At 40.7% G+C, this 24547-nt stretch overlaps 1 protein-coding gene across 1 annotated transcript in view; it reads left to right on the top strand.

Moving 5' to 3' along the window:
• Positions 1-645: 645 nt before the first annotated feature.
• Positions 646-24547, top strand: part of LOC131066995 (uncharacterized) — a 44778-nt gene continuing 20876 nt past the window's right edge. Inside the window, exons 1-2 of the mRNA XM_058001905.2 lie at positions 646-1016; positions 1247-1545. Of these exons, the coding sequence (XP_057857888.1) occupies positions 806-1016; positions 1247-1545 (510 nt within the window). The 5' untranslated portion in view covers positions 646-805. The remainder of the gene's footprint in view (positions 1017-1246; positions 1546-24547) is intronic.

Raw genomic sequence — 24547 nt, 5'->3', positions numbered from 1 at the left:
GGAGATGTGGATACCACATGGGTTGGACATACATGGAGACTATGTATGTGACATTGAGATAAATATTTAGTAAAGGGTTATGTGGGATAGTATCGAATATTGTTAAAATTCAATACTAAATATTTAATCTGGGGTCATGGTTTATTGAGCTCATGGCTTTGAGACACATAATTTGTGCAATATCACTTAGGGGTTTTGTGCAAGCTTGTGTTTATAAAAGCAAGCACATGAGTATTTGTTGAAGTTGACTTTGTGTAATCTTTGACTTAAGGTTGGATTGTGCATATGTTGTAAGTTCTATATCTGAAACTTGGAAGTATGGATTGAAACGTGTGCCTATATAATTTTAAATCTTACGATAATACATTGAGCATGCGAGTGAAAAATGTTTTCTTAAGATATATTTAAATTACATTATAATATGTTTGTTATTCTTTTATATTAGAGATTATAAATACTTGTTTTACATATTTTTCTCCCATAAAAATATGTATTTTTATAATTTATTTTTATCACCAAACTTTTAAATAAATATGAATATAATTCTAGATTATTTTTCATTATTATCTACCAAATTTACCTAAAATTATCACAATTTCATTTATACATTTAGACGATATGATGAGTTATTGCATTTTACTTGTTTAGCCTGCGTTTAACAGTCGAGGAACTTTACTTGCCAATTACACCTCCTGCTATAAAGCAATTCTTGCGAAAGTTCCTTACGGTGCAAGTAATTTACAAACCGGCCAGTCGGGACCGCCGACTGCTAATTTGTTTCACACCCACGTTGTGGAATTTTGTTATGAACCAACATTACAAATCTGCAATGCAGACGAGGCTTGCAATATTCCTGATTTTGCTGCTCATGGCATCTCCAACAGCAACGGCAAGCACATATACATACTTCTCAGCAGCCTCTACAGCATTCAAAAGCTTGCGAACAGTTTCCTCTCTACTTCACTCTCTCATGACCAGAGTGGCCTCTCTCAGGACCTCACGAGGAGACTACACAGGTCAATAAGCCCAACTTTATTTTCGTTTTTGCATTCTGCTTTATTTTTAATTCATCTATCTATTTTTGTAAAGAGATTTATTTCAGAGTCTTCTGTTGCAAATTGTATCAAGGAGAAATTGGGTCTACTTCTTAGACCCTATCGTGGTTGTGGACATCACTTCAAGAGCCATAAAAATCAAGATAGCTGGAAGCCTTTCTAATAAATTTATTTACTGTTTATGTGGTTAGGGGCACAGAGAGCTAGAAGTATTGCAGCGGGATTTGAGAACAGTGTAAAATGGTGGAGAATAGCAGGGTCGATGGGGTGGGATTACATTGCTCATTATGCATGGAAGGAGTCTCTATCTCGTCCTTCTGATTACTTACAAATCATGTCTTCTTTCAACGAACTTCTTTCAGCCTATGGGGAGCTGATGCAAGTGAGGTCTGAGGTGGAGAAAGTGCGGTGGATTTCACAGAATTATCAGAGGGTAATGAGAACCTGCAAGTTGCTTTTGAAGAAGCTCTTGGGTATTTTCAGTCAATCTGTAAGTTGGAGCTCTCTGTTATTTATGCTATCTGTGTTAAAAAATTTAAGAGTGAACTTCTGTGGGCTCTGGTCTCTATTTTCTTAGATTCCCTGGTTTACTGAAATAATGTCATTAGTACCCAATGGAATATCAGTGGGGATTTCATGGCAAAGGTACTTCTTCGATTTGTAAATGACATTCTAATATTTATTATTGCATAACATATTGCATCAAACCCTTCACGCAGCCCACCTGAATGTAAAAGATAAGCTCTTGACCTTGGTACAAAAGGGAGAAATTACCGATTAAAATAAAGAAATTTTATTTCTTGTTCTAGAGATGGTTTTAGCTATCCTTTATGTTGCACAAACAGGTGGGAAGAAGTAACTGGAAACGCAATTTAAGAACCGTTATTACTGGAAGCAGTATTCATTTGGTTACGAAACATTAGAAACTTTTGGTAGATGTCATAAGAAAATGGGCAGAAACAGGGTATTGGAAAGAAACTTTGTGATTACTGGGGAAAACTTTTGAAAGCTCTGGGTATGGTTTCAGAAAGCTTTTGGATGCTTCTGGAAACAGTATTGGAAACTTCCAAAACCTTTTAGAAAGTTGAGATCTGATGCAAGAAATCTATGAAACTGAATTCCAGTGCCTAAAACATTTAGAACAACTCAACAATGATTCGGAACTGCTCAAAATCTTTCTAAATGTGTTGAAAGGTATTTGGGAGTTTCTGATCTCTCTTAGAGAACTTCTGGAGTGGAATCCTAATGAAATATTACCAGCCTTCTGAAAACGATTTTTTAGGATTTAGAGATTTTCTTGTATTTTAATGCAAAAACTGAAGTATAGAATTGCTGGGAAGTGTGTCTATTTTCAGTACTATTTGAGGGAGTTAATGTTTGGACACCATTAATGTTATTTTGGGAGATGGGTTTCTTTATAAATGAAACAGTTTTAAAGGTTGGCTGAGGGTGCTCTTAGTGTATGCATCTTAATTTGTGCAGATGCCAGACAGGCACATGAACATTCATGAGAATCAGGTCCAAGGAGGGTTTCTGTGGACCATATCTGTAATAAAGTATAAGCATTATGTGATAAACAGCAGAAAAGTTGTAAATAAACAACAAAGATTGCAATGAATCACAACTTCATATGCCCAAAAAGGAGCTTGAAGAACCCAACAAAGACCATAACCATAGGGGCAAACAAGGGCAAATTGTGTGGAACACTGGAAAACATAGCTGGTTATCCTTGTCAAAGGTGGGACATAAATGGCCCAACAAATGACATTACTACAAATGCAAAAATACTGGAAAGTGGGCTTACTGGTGTAAGATTTGAGTTATAAGGGTTTGTGCTAGGCTGTAACAAGGACAGCATGTACTGAAAACCTGAAACCATAATGTAATTTCCCCAAATTGGGAGAGACCTATTTTTGCCCAAAATTGACAATTCCAACAATATAATTCATTTTACCAATAGCATTCTAAAGTTAACTCATTTAAAAGTTATTGAGCTCGAGAGTTAAATGAACAATTAACATATGAAATGATAAATAAGTTTGCTACTAGAACCTACACCCTACCTTATTCCCTACAGCCAACCATAGTAGAATTTGGAGAGGAATTTGGGTGCCCAGAGACTGTTCGGCCCAATTAAGCCTAAGAGCACAGAGCATACAACTAACACAATTCGCCCCTTGGCCCACAAATGTCAGGAACATCCACTTAGTTTGAGGGAACCGGTCTACTGCCTCTCCCTAACATATTTCCTTCCATTCAACATATGATTGCTTGTGGGGACAAGGAATAGATAAATTTATTAATTAAAGAAATATAATAGATTGGCAAAGCTTATTAATATCTTGGTCAAAGATATATTAAAGAGTATAGATGTATGATAACATTTATCCACATTGCATAACAAATACTAGTTAGAACACCAAATTGCTGTATTCTGAAATGCAGATTTTCTTATAACCAGACTGATCTTTTCTCCTATTTGATGCCCCTTTTGAGTGGTCAATATGCTGTATGTATATCCCTCAATTTGTGGTAGAGGGTTATGTCTTTTCTGACGGACACCACCCTTGTAAAACTGGCGACTCTTAATAAATTGTAGTTTGCCTTTTAACTAACAAACTGCTGCTGTTATCACACCTCATCAATCATTAATAACACGCATTAATGTAAGCATTAATCTTTACATATCCTTGATCTATTCACTGCATATGGATCGCTTTATATATTTGAATTTATGCATCGATGCAGATTTAGAATGGTATCCTTCAATGTAATATAATCATTGCTTTCCCATCTCTGCTTTATGAAGATGATTACCAACTGATACATTAATTCCTTTCATCCAAGATCACAGAAAATCATGAAGTCTTATAAATAAGATGATTTTCTGAGCATTGACACTTTTTAATCTTCTTTCATGGTGGGGGCATGACACATAACTGGCTGGTGAGTGCTTTTAGAGCTTTTTCCAGTTTCCAGTTTTGGGTCAAATCCCTTCTATTGGACTATATTGATATCTAATGTAGATGATTTCCAAAAAGTAAAACTGTGCATGAGAAACATAGATTGCAATCGCTCATATTAAGTGGTTGCAGACTTCCCTGACTGGGGAGCCTAGGAAAGACCATGACCACATTGGTGTAAAAATTTGGAAGTAGTCTATTGGTACTTACCAGACCTGGGTTTTTATAGTCTTGCACTAATTTTTAGCAAGGGTGAAAGACACCGAGACCATAGCTTCTTGTTAGTGAATGCGTTTTTTCCTTTTTGCCAATATGTGGTTCTGGGTACAGCATTCTGGTCAAGGTCCCTTCTTAAAATGACATTTGCTATGTGCCCAACACAAACAATGTCCAAAGAAGTAGAAAAGTGAGTAAGAATGGCAGAGTGGAAAAGTCAAGTAAGTGCCTGTGTCTAATAGACCTATCTTCTTCCCAAACTTATTAATATCTGTAACATGTTATGGATTTTCATTCTCATTTGGCAAATGCTGGAAATCTGGTTTCAATTCATTTCAAGACCTATTTAATTCCTCACTACCTGTACACCGTGTCTTACCGTGGCAGCAATGAGAACTTTTTGTAAAGTTTGTAGTTTGAGCATGAGGCAGTCTTCGAGTCAGATCTTTTCTTAAAATGAACTGTAAAGCTTCAATGCAGATGATGCCCAAAGAAGTAAAAATGTGTGTAGAAAATGCAGATCACAGCTCATGTACTAAGTATTTTTACACATATCTGATATAAGGTCCCCACAAAACCCTTGACCATTGGTTCAAAAATTGAAAGTTGCCTTATCAGTGTATATCAGACCTAGTTTTTGTTGTTTATAACTAGGGCTTTATAGGGTTCGGATTGCCTTAAGGCAACATCTGAACCCTTTTAGGTCTGGGCCCTAAAGGGTAACGTGACCCCAAGTCTAGGCCCAGCCCTATCTCTCACGCTATCCTAAAACACTCACGCCATAATAAATTTGGCGCCAAAACCTAAAGGAGGCCGACTTGAAATAAAGGTTAAAAGCGCATATAAATAAAGGACATTTCTCAAGTCAAAATCATCAATTCAATCTCAAGCAAAAGCGAATTTAGCTCTGCTGCTAAGGTGCGAATTTTCAAGGAAGGGTGCGAACTTATCCAGACTTGTGCGAAATTGTCCAAGAGGACATAGTGTATTTTGATGCAGTTTTGAAGCATGCAAAGGGACAGATCTGATATGTGAAGATCAGATTCAAGCTAAGTATTGTACTTATGATTTAGAGGAGAATATATAATCTGACCCATAGTTGAACTACTCGCGACTCGGCTCGACTCGCTAAGCCCTTGGGAAAAAAACTAGGCGAAAACTCGGGAAAAACTTGGCAACTTAAAAACACGCTTAAACCTAGTAAAAAACGCATTTTTTTGCAATTTTTAATGAGAAGATGCATCCAATAAGTCAATAAATGATAACACAAAAGAAACAAGCTAATTCTAGATATATTTAAATGCAAAGTGTCTACAAAATCGCATCCTCATGAGGAATGCTGATGGCTGGAAGCCTGAAGCAAAATAATAAATTACTAAATAGTTTTTGTAAAAACAAAAGTAAATACATCATTACAAATTACAATTACAACTTCCTCTTCCCAGCTCTAGCAAAAACATGGGGAGAGGTAGAACTAGAGGGTCTAGACTGTCTAGTCGTATAAGTCTGCTGTGGGACTAGGCGTGACTATGCTTCCTCGCTCGGTATGGCTGATTGAGACTCATCCTGCATCCTGGATGAAGCTATGTCTCCACCTGTCTCTAGCACTGGCAATGGATCCTCATCCTCATCCTCATCCTCATCCTCATCCTCATCCTCCTCATTGTCATCCAGCCTGAAACCAAATCCACCCCCCTCCTCCATAGCCTGCCTCTCCAAATCAGTGATGGCAGTGTCGGAAAACAATGGAGGCTGCTCCTGTGATGTCCAATCACTGTAAGGATCTATATCATCCAAGTCAATTGGACCACCTTCTAGTTCCTCTACCTTCTTTACGCTCAATCGAAGATTATATTGCACGTAGACAAGGTCATTGAGCCGTTTCTGCGCTAACTTGCTCCTCTTCTTCGTGTGGATTGCTTCAAACAAGCTCCAATTGCGCTCACAATTGGATGAACTGCAAGGCTGACATAAGACTTTGAGGGCAATTTTTTTGAGATGTGGGGTGTTTCCACCCCAATTTTGCCACCAAGCATCTGCAAAATAAATAAAATGGAAAAGTTAGAAAGCAAAGAGAAAAGAGAAAACATAATTTATCAATCATTTTAGTCTTTAGATCCCAAAATCCAAATGGCAAATGTTATACCTGGGGTTTGAGTGGTTCTTCCTTCCTAGCCAGCTCCGAAGAGAATAGCTTACCCCTTCCTCCCTCATAATTTTGGAGCTCACTCACAATGAGGTCTCTCTCCTCAACATCAGGTACCATCCTCTCAATGCATGTACTGAGGCCCTCCATGACTTCTCCATTCAAATCTGAGTAAGAACCCTCGAACCTAAAACGAGGGTTGAGGAAGTACCCTGCTGCATGAATGGGTTGGTGGAGTTGATTGTTCCACCTCCTATCAACAATTTCCCAAATGGGATCAAATTTGAGCCTATCCCCCTTGTAGTAATTTTTGATAGACTCCTTGGCCCTATCCATGGCCTCATAAAGATATCCCATTGGGGTTTTATCCCTATCCACCAAGCAAAGAACTCGAACCAAGGGCACTGACACCTACAATTGAAAAATACAAATTACAAAAAGATCAAAATTTAAATAATGAAGTTACAAATTAGTAATGAGAGACTTGAATCAAGAATAACTAAAATTTAAAAATTAAAGTTTTGAAGTAACAACCTTCACAATCTCTGCAGCCCTTTGTGCAAATTGGTTGTTGAAGACTATGCATGCGACAGCCTCTCCTTCAGGCTTCTTTGAATAAGGTGAGTTAAGCCATTCTCCACTCACAAACATTTGTTTCAAAGAAGTCGATGCAGCAAGAATGCTTTGCAACGTCAAGAAAATCGTTGCAAACCTTGTGACACCAGCTCTCACCAAATCTTTCCCTTGCGTGTGTTGTCTCATCAAATTTAGGACCCAAGGGTGATTGTAGATATATTTGGTGATCCTCCTTGCATCTTCCACAACTGGAGTCACCCACTCAAGTTTTCCTATGTCCTCCAAAAGAAGGTCAAGGACATGTGCTGCACAAGGTGTCCAAAAAAGAGTGGGGTGCCTCTCTTGGAGGATTCTTCCTGCAAAAGAAGAATTTATTCTTAAGAAATATGCAACCAAGTAAAACAAAGCCCACAACAAATGAGAATATTGCTAATGCCTAAAGGTGATAATTCAAAAGGATTCTACCTGCTGACACATATGCTGCTGCATTATCTGTGATGATTTGCACCACATTCTCTACCCCCACCTCCATGATGACATGCGCCAACATTCCAGCCAATGTTTTTGCATTTTTCACCTTGTTGGAGGCATCAACAGATTTCAAGAACACTACATTGTCCTTGCAAGCGACCAAAAAATTGATGATGGTGCGGTTCTTGCCATCTGTCCACCCATCAGAAAGAATGGTGCAGCCATAATTTGCCCAATCAATTTTTTGATCCTCCACCATTTCTCTTGCCCTAGCAACTGCATTTGTGAGCAACCTATAAGTGCAAAGTGAAATTAGGTATTAGTACACAATTTTGATTTAATAAACAAGAAATCTAAAAAATAATTAAAAATGAAATCAAGTGGACTATGTAGTAATTTACTAACCTCCCACTCAAATCCCTGCGAGAAGGGGCCTTGTACCCCTTTCCTGAAACTATCATAGCAGTCACCAAATTCAGCCAATAAGCATTCTCCACCACATTGAATGCAATGTTGTTGAAGTACCAAAAATTCCAGGTGTGTTTCTGGGCACAAAATAATCACCTATCAACCCTGATTGTTGTGATGGAAGTGGAACAGGGCTAGGTACTCTACTAGAGGAAGCAGAAGCAATGGGTGAGTTGATGGTGGGTTTGCGGATACATGGGCCACGCCGAGAGCCCACTATGCCCTCAAGTGCTTCTTCTTCCTCTTCAAGGTCAATAGAAACACCTTGAGATTCAGCAATGGCTGATCTCATGGCTAGCTTTGCCCTCTCCCTTTGCAATTTCTTCTCTTCCCCAGCTGCAAGTAGGGCATTCATTTGTCTTTTTATTACTTTACTGGTCCCAAGGCATGCTCTAGCATCATGCCTATCTATTCCTGCAAGGTGGTATTTGAGGCGGTTGATGCCTCCATGAAGTATTCTCTCACACTTTATGCATATAATTGACCCAGGATCGGGTCCCTCATAGGCATACCTCCATGCCCCATCTCTAGCACCTCTAGGACGGGTGCCTATAAATCCAGATGGGCATGGATCTAATGGCCATTGCTCCCTTGCCATGATTAATGCTTACTTAACCTACACATACAAAGTGAAAAAAAAATTAACATTTTAGTTAAACAATTTAGCACTAAGCAAACTATCTACATTAGTTTAAATAAATTTAGACATCATTCAAAGTTTTTTTTAAAAAAAAGTAGGGTTTGAATTTTTTTTTGAAGATTAGATTCTTCAAAAAAATTGTGAAAATTCAACAAAACTTGTGTTAAATCTTGTGTAAATAACTTGGAAATGATTTAGACTACCTAGGAATCATTTGTAATCAATCTAAATGCAACAAAAAATAAACAAATTGTTTTAAAAAAACATAGAAAAAAAATTAAAAAACTTACCTGGAATCTGATTTTCCCTTCAAATCCACTTGGAATCACTCAATAACCACCCCAAATCACCTTCCAAGCCTTCCAAATGAGTTTCCCCCTTCTCAGCCCAAAACAATATTGGAAAACAAAAAATAAAAGCATTTTTAAGCCGTTTTCGGCTGATAAGGAAACGCGGGCGAGTTTTTGGCAAAAACTCGCCAAAAACTCGGCGAGTTTTTGGCAAAAACTCGCCAAAAACTCGGCGAGTTTTCCTGGCGAGTAGAAGTCGTTACTACTCGCCAGGCCCAAAAGCTCGGCGAGTTTTTGTCACTTGCCAAGTTTTCGGCGAGTGTGTCATCTATGATCCGACCTCTGGGTCTTTCTCATGCTGGGTTTTTCCTCCTTGGAGGTTTTCCCAGGGTATGCTTGTTTGTCTACTGTTTTTATTTCTGATTTTATTGAATGTTGGCTTATTAAAATACTGCAAATCTGATTACAATCTAGGGCATAATCAATTATATAAATTTGATTAACATACTGTTGATGTGTTTTTTATGCACATGCAAACATAGAATAAAATACCTAAAGGTACCTTATCCTCTCTTGAATAAAGTCTCTGAATGCTGAAGATGTCGCGAAAAAGATCAATCGGGATGACTTCAAGGTTCTTTGCTGTAGGATCTCTACGTGTGGATAAGCTCTCTGTGGTATGATGTGATTTGCTAGAATCACAAGGGGACTTACACTTGTCGACCTAAACGTCTGATTTGCTTTGAATATTGCTGGAACACAAGATTTTACTGGCTTAGATTTTGAAAAAAGAAAAAAAAGGATGACGGCAAGGAAAGGATCTAATTCTGATACTAAGGAATGTAGGAGCAATAATTGATCTTTGATGAAATTCTAACTAAGTCTTGTTTTGACATCCTAGGACCATCTCCACAAGGTTAGTGCGATCTTCGGAGGAAAACTTTATGATGTTCAAATCATTACTACAGGCATAGACACCATCAGGCTGATGCATGTCAATGAAGAAGCAACAATTGAAGTTAAGCTCGAGCTGAATGATTCCAGTTGACTACACAAGGCAAGTCTGCAATCAACAAACTGCTAGTAGTGTGGATATACGAATTTCATCATCAATCAAACACATTTCTTCCACTCATCTAATAACATGAAATCAAATATGAGAAGTATAGAGACCATGCAAATTGTTGAATCGACCCATAAATTTCACCATTTCTTCAATGAAATTTACAAGTCTTTTACAACAACATCTTGGTAACAATCTTTGCCTTGTCTCTCTATTCTACTCTAATTGCTATTCTTTCAACTGACTATCCACTATTCTAACTATTCACTCCCTACTTTCTATTATCCTTTACAAATGAAGAGTCGGGGCTTATATAGTGCCCTTAATACAATTCAATGGCTAAGATCAATCTGAGATCAATGGCCAAGATTCTACAATGAAAACCCTAATTAGGGTTTGTTACAACAAACTCAATTCTGACCAATGAAATAATTGTATTAATTGGACACATGTTTTCTCTGGAAAATTCGACCAATGGATAGCTGGGGTAGGTACATCGAAGTTTGTGCCACCCTTAATGAGTAAGGTACATTGAATCTGGACATGTTGAGGTGGACCAATCCGACTGGAGAAGTGATAACTGGGATGACACCTTGTCTGATACTTGCAATGGTAGATATCCAATTCGGTGATGCCGAGAAGCTAGCTTTAATTAATTCATCTGAAACTGTCTGCTTCTTCAACGAACCCTTGCTCTAACTTCTTTTGTCTTTGATGTGCAGGATGATGATGTACCTCGCTTTGGACTGCTAGATTGGAAGAGGTTATTCTTGATGATGTTTGACCGAAGAAGGCCGTCCTTGTCGATGCTAGACTAGAGGAAGTCGTCCTTTTCTTGACGTGATCTTCTTTGATGAGGGTCCGCCAAGTAGTTGATCCTCCGGCTTTAGGGGTCGCCACTTGATACCTACACACAATTTTAAAAATTAGTCTCTATATCTTAAAGTGTAGAAATCAAGACTCTCCAAAGGGAAAATTCAAGATATTGATTAGGAAATTTCAAGATAAATCTAGAATTCTTCATTTCCTAATTAATTAATCAACAAAATCAAACTCTCAAGTCTTAGACTTCTTTTCAAAAATTGCTATGAAATTAAAACAAGCCTTGACGAAGAATATCAAAATGATTTCCATACCTTCTCTTGAGTACTTAACTCTAAGACCTTCGAAAATGATGAAAGAAGACTGGATTTTGCTAGACAAGGTTTAGATTGTAGTCTTCCCTTAGATGAATTACGCCTCCATTAGTCTTCAAAATGAATTTCACCCTCCTTAGTCTCCACACTTAGCAAAATTTCGCCTTCAATCTTCTGGATTTCGCTCCTCAAATTGCTCCTCAATTTCGCACTTTAGAAGAGATGAATGAATGATTTGAACTTGAAACAATGCCCCCCTATTACATAGAGCGCTCACCTTCTTTCCTCCAAGGCCGACTTGGCAAAAGGGATAAAAAAATAAATAAAAACTCTTTAAAAAGGTGGCCAACTTGCCTATAAAGGCAAAATAATGCCTTTGAGCTCACTAACAAATTTTAATTCAAAAAATTAATTTTAGATGCCTCCAAGATGTCCCTTTTGATTATTTCAAGGTCAAAAATTAATTTATTAAATTGCCAATGCCTTTAATTTAATGCGAATTTAATCTTTTCAAATGCTTCGAAGTTAGCAATTTTGGGGGATTTGAGGAATATCAAAGTTTGATTAAGGCCACAATGAAGATTGACAATAATTTCGCCCTGGACCCTCAGCAAGGGTCAGGAGCGATTTTCCAAATTAGGCCTTGAATATCCAATTTTTGCAAATCCAAAATATCACCAAGGCACTCCAAATGGCATCTTTTACTGGAGTTCGGGCTTGATTTCACTTGAATTTTGGAAGAAAAGTGCATTTAGGATTTTTTCGCCCTGGACCCTCAACAAGGGTCAGGAGTGATTTTTCAAATTTGTGCGATTTTTCAAATTTGTGCTTACTCCTTCATCAACTTTTCTTGAATCCACCCTTCAAGGCTAGGCAAAGGTCTTCTTCTTCCACTCCATCCAAGCTTGGTTCGTTCCTTAGTTGCCCAAAATTCACCATTTTTCATGCTTTCAAACCCTCAATTGCATCAAGTGACGTCCAATCTTCCTTCTGGGAGACCCTGCACAAAACAAGTTAGCCAAAATTAGTGAAAAATAGGCTCATACAAAATTTTCGCTCTGGACCCTCAGCAAGGGTCAGGAGTGAAATTCCTAATCTTGGCCAAAATCCATCATTTTTTTAAGGTTTTCAAACATTTCCAACTTTCCCTTCAAAATGCTTTGCAAGTCAAAATTTGGTCAAATAAGGCAAGAAATGAGTCCTAGATTGATTTTCGTCCTGGACCCTCTGGAAGGGTCAGGAGCAAAATTTGATTTTTTGAACTCTCCGTCAGGACCATTTTATGGAATATAACATTTAAGTATTCCATATATACTTTTAGGATGTTTGAGAGTGGTTTCGGACCTCCAGGAGCTATATTGCAAAATCTAGTTTTTGGAGGATTTTTCAGTTTTCCAGACTTAGTCAAATTTCAGGATTAGGACATTCCAGACTTAGCCAAATTTCAGGATCAGGACTTTCAAACTTCATCACTTACCAACTCGACCTAACTCAAGCAGAACCTGCTATCCAGGTGATCCCCTTGGCAACACTCGAAAGTGCAAAGGCTAACAGACAAAACCCTAAAAGACCTAAAAACAAACCCTAGAAAGCAAAAAAAAGCAGGGGTCCCTATTTGCAATGGGGCGATGTGTGAAATGGTCACAACAGATACCTAGGGTATAAAATTACATGGTATCAGAGCTAAGGTGTCACTAACTTCAGATTTTAGCAAATCAATTGTTGCATATAGCTGTTGTTTGTTTTCAGATTAAAAAATGTTAGGTTTGAAGGCTGAAGATAGACTTGAGGGAGCCATTGATTTTGCTGCTTGGAAAGTTCGTATTCTATTGATCCTTGAAGAGAATGATCTACTGAAATTTGTAGAAGAAGAAAGGCTATCTCCTCCAGAAGATGCTGAAGAGCTGAAACTGTTCAAGAAAGATTCCCTCAAGGCTAGAAGGATCATAATTGAGTCCGTCAAGAATCATCTTGTCACTGTCATATCAAAGTTTGTATCTGCCAGAGAAATGATCAAACACTTGGAAGGGATGTATGAAGTCAACAATCTCGGCAGGGCCCTTGCTCTAAGACAACAACTTCTTCACATGAAAATGAAAGAAGAAGACTCAATCATAGCCTACTTCATGAAGATCAATGAACTATAGGACAAGCTAAGCACTCTTGATTGCCAAATCTCAGATAAAGATCTTGTTATGATTGCATTAAATTGTCTACCTGATGAATGGGAACCATTCATTCGTAGCATTGGTGGAAGAGCCGATCGTCCCAACTTTGAGCGTCTTCAATCTGATTGCATCGAAGAGGAATCTTGAATTGAGGTAAGAGGAAAACTCAAGAACTCTCTCAAAGATAATCATGTTCTCTTAACTAAATCTAGGAAAGGTGGTCATTGGAAGAAAGAGAAGAGAAGCAAAGATTTCAGATCCTCCTCCTATGATCCAAGGAAAAAGTCAAGAGATTCCTCTCACATTCGTTGCTTCAGATGTGATAAGTATGGTCACTATGCCAGAGATTGTCAGAATGACACAAAGGAAAGGGAAGCCAATTTAAATGAAGTTGCCGAACAAAGTGAAGATTACCTTCTTATCTCTGCTCTATCTAGCAATGTTCCTACAGACAGCAATACGTGGATACTTGACAGTGGTGCCTCCAGACACATCTCAGGATTTCGTGAGCATCTCTTAGATCTGATTGAAAAAGACACCAATCTTCATGTAGTAATCGGTGATGATGCTTGATACTCGGTAAAAGGTTCTGGCACTACCTCTTTAAAACTAGATTCTGGTATTTCCTTGCAACTCTGTGATATTCTCTTTGTACCTGGTATTAAAAGAAATCTTATTTCCATTTCTGCCTTAGAAGATAAGGGTTTGCAAATAACATTTTCTGAAGGGAAAGCACTCGCTTGGCCTAAGAAATCTAATTTCAAATCTGCTCGTATTATTGGAAATAGATGTGATAGTTTATATAAGCTTGCAGCTAATCCAATTCAAGCTCTCATTCATGAGACCCCTGAATCATGCGAGCTATGGCATAGAAGATTGGGTCATCTTCACTTTCAAGCTCTTCCCACTCTCGGTAAAATGGTCAAAGGTATGCCTAAACTCAGTTTATCTCATGATGATGCTTGTAAAGGTTGTGCAATGGGTAAGAATGTAAAGAATCCTTTTTATAAATGTTTTTTTTAGTACTTTCAGATTGAATAAAACTCAGAAAGTTAGAATAAGGTTAATTAACTTATTGTTTTCCAGACTTAAGCATAATAAAGGAAATGAAATGCAAAAGACTAAACACAGTTACCCTGGGAAAACCTCCTAGGAGGAAAAACCCAGCCAAAGGATCCTCAGATCTGATTATGATTTTGAATTCAACTGAACATTACATATGGTCTACAGCCTCTTATGAAGTTCGCTGTATGGTCTCCTGCTTCTTATGAAGTTTGCTGCCTTTAATTTGGGATTTGCAGATGTCTGATGGAGTTCGCTGTCTCCTATTGAGGATCTGAAGTTCGCTGCCTTTAATTAGGGATCTGCAGATGTCTGATGGAGTTCGCTGTCTCCTATTGAGGATCTGCTGCTAACTAATGGAGTTCGCTGTCTACTGCTGCTATCTAGAGTAGTTCGCTGTTTGCCAGATGCCTTAATATAGAGTTCGCTTTTCACTGAATATAATTTTCATCTGCTTGGGTTGAGTGATAATAATGAGAAGCAAATGTCACATTTATAGGAGACTTATTTCCTTTTAACATGTCGGCCTTCTTGTATTTAAACATTATTAATTATATTAATTATATTAATTCCTTTTAATTGAATTGGATAGGGTCGGCCCTATCAAGGAGGCGTGATGTGTTTAAGTGTAGCGTGGGAGCCTTTTTAGGTGGGAGCCGAGGTGTATTGGGCCTGGCCCTATATGATGGAGGCGGATTCCAATGTTGCCCAAGGCAATTGGAATCTGCCAGCCCTAATTACAAACAACAATAAAAGCGATAGTAGGGCTAAAGAAAGGTTAGAGCTTATTCATTTAGATTTATGTGGTTGTTTGCCCTCTCGGGTAAACGGTTAAATGCAGAAAGTAAATGCATAGAACATAATGGAAATACATTAAATAACCAGTCTCTATATTAATTCAACAGTCCATGTACATCAAGTGCTTATAACATTACATTTGACACGACTATCATGATCCTACTTCGAAGAAAAGGTACACAATATATAATACCCGAAGGGGTGCGACACAACCGTCGCGACTCCAACTACCTACCCGTCAGCTAACTAACTGACCACTGTAACTCATTATTACCGACAACAACATAAACATAATATAACAACATAACATTATGATTATTCCCCACAACATCATCCCCCCCAAGAAAAGAAGTTGACTCCGATGACTTAATACAAAATAGAGATGAACGGCAGGAACTACTGACGCCAGTCGGGCCCGGATCTTATACACTTGCTGCGTCCTCGCCTGAAAACCCTTTTTTGCTACCATCCGATGCTCAAGTGCGGATTTCACCAATATTGCTTCCTTTGCCATCACAGTCCTCCTGTGCCTAACCCAAACTTGGCTGCAAAACACGTTTTGCAGTCTCAACTTCCACCAACTGCTACTCAAATGATACCGTCTCCCTAGCCAATTTGTCCTCAATAGCCACCCGTGCTGCTCTCCCGACATCCAACTCCTGGGTACGCTGAACTAAGTCTCACGCGAGTATTGCCTCCAACCTGGTGGTCAGCTCCTCCTGAGCCCTCTGTGCATCCACCAAGGCAACCTCACGTCTAGCCGAGACATACTCCGAGTTCCTCAAAGCGTACCCGTCATGCCTGGAGGTGGCCACAATCCGTTGGCACAAATGCTAGGAGACACCTCAAATCCTCCATCACACTCCCCAAAGGCCAAAAACTAAACTGAATAACTCCCTGGTGTCATACAACTGCGCGGACCTGCAATGCATTCTCTCAAACTCTGTTTGTTCCCAACCTCCAAATCCGTCTCCCTCTACGGCTTATGGCTTCCCCGCCAATGCTCAGTTGCAGGCTTCTTTCTCACAATACGGAAAACCACAACACTTCTCATGGTTTTCTGTAGCTCAAAATAAACTGGGGGTTTGGAGGCAACGCCCCTAGCGGGGTCGAGGGGCAGCGCCCCTCGCGGGGTCCTGGGGCAACGTCCCCGCCGCCAACACCAATTTACAACCCTCAGAACCATACGAAAGTCCATGGCGCACTGCATTTCTGTGATATTTTAAGATGCCAAAAACCCTTCTTTTCCACTCTGAATTTCCAGTGTCTTGGCTTCAAACTCCAGCAAATCATTTTAAATCTGGTCGTCGTCGTTTTTTTTTTTTTTTTTGGCACTATAATGTCCTCGATGGCACCCCAGCCATACAACCTCCCTGTACGGTCAACAACAACACTGTCACCTTCGATCGTGCGGCCACCTTCCCGTGCCGTCAACATCCCTCCACTGTACGGCGGACCACTGACGACGGAGCGGCTGCGTGGTTGTGCGTCTTAATCTTTGCGTGCGTTTTCGGCGCTGTGTGAGGTTGTGCGGGCTTTGTAGTTGCAGGTGCCACCGCACGACGGTGGTTACCACCGCTGGTGTCCACCGTACGGTGTTACCATCGCCGGTGGCCCACCGCACGGTGGTCGCCGTCGGTGTTACCACCGCCGGTGGCCCACCGCACGGTGGTTGCCGTCGGTGTTACCACCACATGGTGGTCCATTCCCTTTTTTTTTAATTTTTTTTTTAAAAAATTTTTGTCCGTACGGTCGCTGTCGTACGAACATACGGTTTTTTCGTTTTTATATTTTGACCGTACGGCCGCCTGTCATACGATCGGGTCCCCTGTCTTTGGGATTGCCCTTCATCCTTCTCGGTTTTCCTCGCTCGAGAGTCGCCTGCTGTGGTCCTATGCCTCTCGAGTCGCCTGCCTGGCCTCTCGAGTCCCCCTCCATCCTCTCGGGTCCCCCTCCAGGCTCTCGGGTGTCTGTCCGGCCTCTAGAGTCCCCTTCGCGCTTCACGTGGTAGGGTTTCAATTTGTACCCGTTGGTGGCCAATCTATTTTCAATGGCCATCGGAAGACCTGGAACCACAAATTCTACAGGGACCACGACCTCCTTCCCATACATAAGAAGAAGAAGAAGAATAAAGATTTTGAAGACTGCGGTCTTCCACACAGGGTTCCAATCGTTGCCAACACTCTTCGGATTATCTACGTCGCCAGGGTTTGGGGCGTCTCCCTTCCAATATTCTTTGTATTCCGGCAAGTACACCTCTGTTGGTTGCTCTGGTTCCTCTACTTCGAGCCTGTAGCTTTGGAACATTTCATAATCCTCCATTTGCTAGTGGAAGAGCCCGTTAAGTGAGCATACCTCATCTTCAAAACATCCCTCCAATTCGAGCACCCCTTCACTGTTTGGCTCCATTGCGTTCTTGCCCTTGCTTTCATCGGGACCCCCTTCCCCTTTATTAGAGCCCTCTGAGTCCAAGTCGGAAGAGGCGAGCTCTTCGCCAACATCTTGGGTGTGTAGGTCAATGGTATATTTCCGCCCTCCCTTCTCCATGGAAAGTGTATTTTTCTTCCAGTTGTGGTTTACCCTCGCATTGATCAACCACGCTCTCCTCAGGATGGCATCATAGCCTTTCTTCTTCGAGGGAATAACCACGAAATCTAACAAGAATGGTTGCGTACCAATTGTCACTTGCTGGGCCATCAACAGGTCGAGTGGCTTAATGCCGTGTTGGTCCGCTCCCACCAGGTTGAATGTGGGTGGCCACAGGGTGGGCTTCCCCAGCCGCTTCCATGTTTCTTTTGGTAGTACATTCACCCCAGATCCCCCGTCCACAATGGTGTCCTTCAGAATGGTCCCACGGATACCCATTTCTACCACAGCTGGGTGTCTACCACTACTCAAGGCTAGTAACATCGGGTTAGTCGAAGGGCTAACGGAAACCTCCACCTGTGGTGCACTCTTCGAAGCGGTGGCGGGAACCCCTACCTGTGGTGCACTCGACGATGCGATGGCGGGAACCCGTACTTGTGGTGCACTCGACGATGCGGTGGCGGGAACCCGTACCTATGGTGCACTCGACGCTGCGGTGCTTTGCACATTGGTGAGGATGGCAGTCCTCAATTGTGGCATAGAGTCTAGAAGGTCTTTTACCTTTATCGACACCTCCATCTGCAAGATTTGCCCAATGATGTTATTTTCCGCTTCCATACGGGATGATGTACTCGCCACCTCGTTGTCCCGTCGTTCAGTCGTCATCTCACGTTCAATATTGGTCTTTGCCTCCCGTAATCTCTCCTTCTCCGTATGGGGGTTGGGATAAGTGGCTTTTTCGTCTGGGCACGGGTGATCGCTAGTACTTCTTTCTCACTAGTCTTCTCAGCCTTCTCAATGTTGAGGAGATTAACCCCTGCCTGCGGGCAATTTGCATCCTCATGGTCGCCTGGCCCACACCAACAACAGAGGTGCTGAGGGGTGGCTTCCTTCGTGCAATCACGGGCGAAGTGCCCCCACTGATTACAGGCCCTACATTGGATAATTGGCCGGCCCTTGGCGTCATACTGGATACGGCTTCTGTTATTGTTATTGTTGCTATTCCTTCCGCCGCCGCGTCTGTTTTCCCGGTATCCTCCAGATGATGCCGTTGTGTTAGTATGTTGGCCGGTACCCGTTGGTGTGGATGTTGTGGCCTGCTCCGTGAACAGCACTTGGTTCATTTGCGTACTTCGGGTTTTCATGTTGTATGGGCACTCCTTGGTGGAGTGTCCCATCACTTGGCAAATCTCGCAGAATGCCTTCTTTTGGCAAGTACCCTTTGTGTGCCCTTCCTCTTTGCACTCAGTGCACCATATGTCCCCTTCGTTCTGACCAGTGCTTCTCATTATTTTGAATTCTTTTCTCATTCGCTCCATGTCTTTCTGGAGCGCTTGCACCCGTTTGCCAGCCTCGTCATCGCTGCTGCTTGCCTATGAAGAGTCATCATCCTCGGATGAGGATTTATTACTTTTCTTCTTCTTTGATGTTTTGTGTTCGCTCTCCAGGTCCATCGCTCTATTATAAGCGTCGTCATATGACGTCGGGGGTACAATTTTCATCTTCCTCCGTAGGGAGGATTTCAACCCTTCAATGAACCATCGTTTCTTCAATCCATCTGCGGGTTGGCTTTCCATTTTACCCAAGAGTTCTTTCAGCCTCCGACTGTATGCCCGTACTGTCTCCCTGGTACCTTGTTTGGTACTGTATATCTCTGTTACAATTTCATTGTCATCACGGAGCAACCAAAACTCCCCCGTGAATTCCTTCTGTAGATTGGCCCACGTGGCCACTTTTTGCTTGTCCACATCGAAGTACCAATCTATGGCAACTCCTCGTAACGTGGCTGGGAACTGCTATACCCAGTCATCCTGGTCTGTTACTCCGTTGGCGGACCAAATGGTTTCACATGTACGGCAGTGCCGTAAGGGGTCTTCCTTGCCCTCCCCTGTGAACTTTGGCAATTTTTGTTTACTCGCCATCCCACCGCTGGGTCTCGCTCCTCTAATACCTTGTGTGCTTGTACCTGGCGATCCTCCGCCTCCTGCAACTGAACCTCCACTCGTGGGTCCTTCGGAAAAAGTTGCTGACACCGAACCAAACAAATTGCCTCCCGTACGGTACCCTTGTGCTCCCTCAGCACCTTTGGTCGTACCGTCACCTTCCGTTGTCTCCCTCCGGTTGTCCTCTGAAATGGACAAATTCTTTAGCAAGTCTCTGGTAGCGTCGATCAGGTTTAGACTTCGCCTTGTTTGTTCCACCAACTCTTCGTGGCTTCTTACCCTACGGTGGTATTCTGGCGAACTGTAGAGTTCTCCTTCGGCACCCTCCGTGACTCCTTCTGGCAGCCCTACAACAGTGTAGACAGTGTAGTTCTCTCCGTCTATCTTTGCCTCTGCAACCTCTGTGACACCTCCTGGGTTCCCTTTGGGCAACCCCTCGGCCGGTCGTTCCTCGGCAAGCTGCCTTAGCCTACGCCTTCGTTCTATCTGTTGTCTGAGATTCAACGCGGTTTGTGCCACTTCCCATTCATCACTCTGTATCTTTTTATTTTTGTCCTTATTTAGTCTATTGGGCATAAGTCACTTCCATACACAACAAACACACGCCATGTACACAAAAAAACTTTTATTATTTTTATTTTTATTTTGCCTTTCGGCCACAATTTATATCAATAGTCTGTCGGGATTATTACAAGGTTCAATTTCCTTCTGGGCTGGCGCCATCTCGTTCCGTTTCCCGTCAGTTGTTCTCTTCGTAGCGTTGCAGGATTTGTTGTCGTCGCTCTTCCTGGGCAATCTCCTCTAGGTGGGCCTGTTGTGCCAACAATGCTTGTGCAAGCAGTCGGGGGAGGTGGTTCATTAACCGGTTTATTGCTGGGCTAACCTCTAGCGCTGTCCACACGGCACTTGGTGGGATTTCTGCCTCCGCCGCTTCTCGTCGAACGTATGTCTGAATGGCTACCTGGAGCAAAATTGAAAATTCTCGCGTTGCCGTGTCTTCTCCTGTGTAAAGTTCTGTCCACGCGTCGTCGGCCTCCGGGTTTACTTCACCAACGGGTAGGCCCATTGTGTTTGTGCGCCATCCGTGTCTTCCGGTCCCGAGTTCGTCTAGGCAACGGCGCCAAATGTTTGCCCTCTCGGGTAAACGGTTAAATGCAGAAATTAAATGCACAGAACATAATGGAAATACATTAAATAACCAGTCTCTATATTAATTCAACAGTCCATGTACATCAAGTGCTTATAACATTACATTTGACACGACTATCATGATCCTACTTCGAAGAAAAGGTACACAATATATAATACTCGAAGGGGTGCGACACAACCGTCGCGACTCCAACTACCTACCCGTCGGCTAACTAACTGACCGCTATAACTCATTATTACCGACGACAACATAAACATAATATAACAACATAACATAATGATTATTCCGGGCAACAGTGGTCCTATGTCTGTAGCATCTCCTAGCGGTTTTCTATATTATGTTATCTTCATAGATGATTTCTCTAGGAAAACATGGATCTATTTTCTTAAATCTAAAGAGTCTGAAGAAGTCCTAAACAGATTTAAAGAATTCAAAGCCTTAGTTGAAAATACTACAGGAAATCGAATTAAATGTTTGAGGTCTGACAATGGAGGTGAATACACCTCAGGTAGTTTCTATGACTTTTGTGTTAACGCAGGAATTAAGAGGGAGTTCTGTGTTCCCTACAATCCTCAGCAAAATGGAGTTGCTGAAAGAAAGAATAGGACCATTGTTGAAGCTGCAAGAGCCATGATCCATGATCAAGACTTGCAACCTTTTCTATGGGCAGAAGCATCCAAAACCGCAGTTTATATTCAGAATAGATGTCCTCATCGCGTCCTAAAGGATGTGACACCTGAAGAAGCCTTTTCAGGAATCAAACCTAACATCAGTCACCTAAGGATATTCGGAAGCCCTGTGTATGTTCATGTGCCTAAAGAAAAACGAACCAAGTTGGATCCATTTGGAAAGAAAGGCATCCTAGTAGGATACAACGAATCTTCCAAAGCCTTCAGGATCTACATTCCAGGTCAAAGGTATGTTGAGGTAAGTAGAGTTGTAACTTTTGAAGAAGATATTGCTTTCAAAAGATCTAAAGGTTCATTAACCAACGATAATGATATGGTGATTGAAAATCAAGATTCAATAGTTGATGCTAACCCTGAGTTACAGGAGGAGTCTACTGACCTTCCAGATCAGGAAGTTCAGAATGACCCATCAGAACCCATGCACTCTACCGATATACCTCAGGATATTGTGGTCTGCAAGAAGAGACCACTTTGGGTTAGAAACACGATTCAAGATGCTGAAGGGTTTGCTGCTCCCAGAGGAACCTTTGGAAATAGCAAGAGTTTCCAAAATCACGCCAACTACATTTATGTGATGTGCAATATAATTGAGTCTAAACCTCACAATATCGAAGAATCTATGTCCCATCATGCTTGGAAATTAGCCATGGATGAAGAGAATGGGTCTATCATCAAGAATGATGTCTGGGACATTGTACCCAGACCCAAAGGTAAGTCTGTTGTTTCCTTTAAATGGTTGTTTAAAATTAAACAAAATGCTGATGGTAGTATTGAAAAATATAAAGCTAGGTTTGTAGCACGTGGTTTTTCTCAAAAGGAAGGAATAGATTATGAAGAAATCTTTGCCCCTGTTGCTAGATATACTTCTATTAGGTCTATAATAGCTATTGCTGCAGCCAAAGGTTGGGAGCTGCATCAAATGGACGTTAAGACAGCCTTCCTTAATGGTGTCATTGAGGAGGAAGTCTATATTGAGCAACTAGAAGGTTATGTAATCCATAAAAGAGATTCTCATGTTTGCAGGTTGAAGAAAGCCTTATATGGGCTCAAACAAGCTCCTCATGCTTGGTATGAAAGAATTGATAAGTACTTACCTAAGTTACCGGTTCCGGTTCGGATTCAGGTTCGGATTCGGGTACGGATTCGTGGATTCGACAAATTTTTTTTTTTTTTTTGGGTATGGTTACGGGTTCGTCCATACATATATATATATATTTTTAAATTTTTTATATATATATATATGTGTTCAAACAAGCTCCTCATGCTTGGTATGAAAGAATTGATAAGTACTTACCTAAGTTACCAGATTATATATGTTCACAGTTCAAACATACAAATATGAAACATACAATGTAACTTTCCCATACAATGATACATAAATGATAATAGATAAATCATAAATCATAAATCCATAATTGCCAATGCCAATAAATATTTTGATATTGATATATATATCATAAATCATAAATGTAATATCATATTCATAATTTGCAAAAAAGATAATATTCAAGTTTCAAGTTTCAAAATGTGAAAATGTCATGACACAATAAAGTATAAAGTTAAACATTCAAATTACAAGCCATCTATGGGATTCAAATTCCATATTCATCTTCATCTGAAGCATCCAACCCAAGCCCACAGTCATCAAGTGGTTCAAATTCAGCATCAATTGAACCAATATCAAATGGAATGCCACTCCCACTAGCTATGTCTCTCTCAAATTCCATAACCGCCTCGTCTATAGAGACTTGGCAAAGTTGTGCAACTGTAGCATCTAAATCAGCACACTCAGGGGCTAGATCCCAATTCCTTGTTACACCCTCACTATATTTAGGGTCCTTATGTGACAACAAACGAAGGTTGGAGTGTACGTAGACCAAATCCTCAGCTTTCTTTGCACCCAAACGATTACGTTTGATTGAATGGATGAAGGAGTATGTACTCCAATTCCGCTCAGCTGAAGAAGAACTTGCAACCTGTTAAAAGTTAAAACATAATTAGAAATTTATAAATTAAAATTATAAAATAAAAATATGATAGCATCAAATGGAATTGGAAAACTATAAAAATAAAAAATAAAAAGATACATACTTGGGAGTTAAGTTTAATTGCAAGAGGCTGCAAGTAAACGGAGCCTTGACCATGTACATACCACTACTCATCAGCATCCATCCCATATCTAGCATTAAGAGCTACAACATCATGATTTTTTGCAGATACAAATTGGCCAAACTCCCTCATGACAATATTTCTTGTCTCCTCATCTTGATATATCTTTTTAAAGGCAGCCCTGTAGCCAGAAGCAACCTCTGCATCTCTATATGGTGGCACCCTCCTTGGTGTTGCAAGCATCTCTGCACTATAAAATTTTGGCGTCAAAGCAAATGCTAAGAGATGTAAGGGGGTGGTCATCTTGTTCCAACGGTCAACAACAATTTTCTGCACAACTTTGAAAAATGTTTCCGTTGGGTCATTTTCTTTTCTATTTATTACTTCTTTTATTTTTTCCACCATGCAATCCATGCCATCATAAATCTCGCCCAAACATGGGCGATCAGTATCAGCATACTTGATCATGCTCATGATGGGCTCAGTGAAATTCAAAACATATTCCACATCATCCCACCATTTCTCACTAAGGATCAATGCTCTTACTTTTAGAGCTCTTTCTGTGTGGGACTGCTTCCATACACTCCACAAGCTATTGATGACCATAGAACTCAAGGCGTCTCGCACCTTCAGAAATCGTCTTACGACGAGCGTGTGAGATGCAAATCGTGTTTCAGCAACCTAACATGACATAACAAAATACGCAACATATATCAAATGCAAGTCTATAAAAAATACAAATTTAAAACTAAAAAATTAAAAAATAAAATTTAAAATTAGTAATTATAAATTACCTTCAACAACTCCAACTTGGAGAAGGTCCTGAAAATGGCTTGTGACATATGATGATTAGTCACAAACATTTGAATCTCCTCGCTCTCCGCATACAGTTTTTTCACCCAATCAATTTGTGTGCCAAGCCTTTGCATGATTAAATTGAGTGAGCGTACTGCGCATGGTGTCCAAAAGATGTGACCATATGTAGCCTCCACTATAGTCCCTGCTGCCCTACAATTTT

Source organism: Cryptomeria japonica, chromosome 3, assembly GCF_030272615.1.
Source record: "Cryptomeria japonica chromosome 3, Sugi_1.0, whole genome shotgun sequence".
In the NCBI taxonomy this organism is placed as follows: domain Eukaryota; kingdom Viridiplantae; phylum Streptophyta; class Pinopsida; order Cupressales; family Cupressaceae; genus Cryptomeria; species Cryptomeria japonica.
This window is presented reverse-complemented; position numbering and strand designations above follow the sequence as displayed.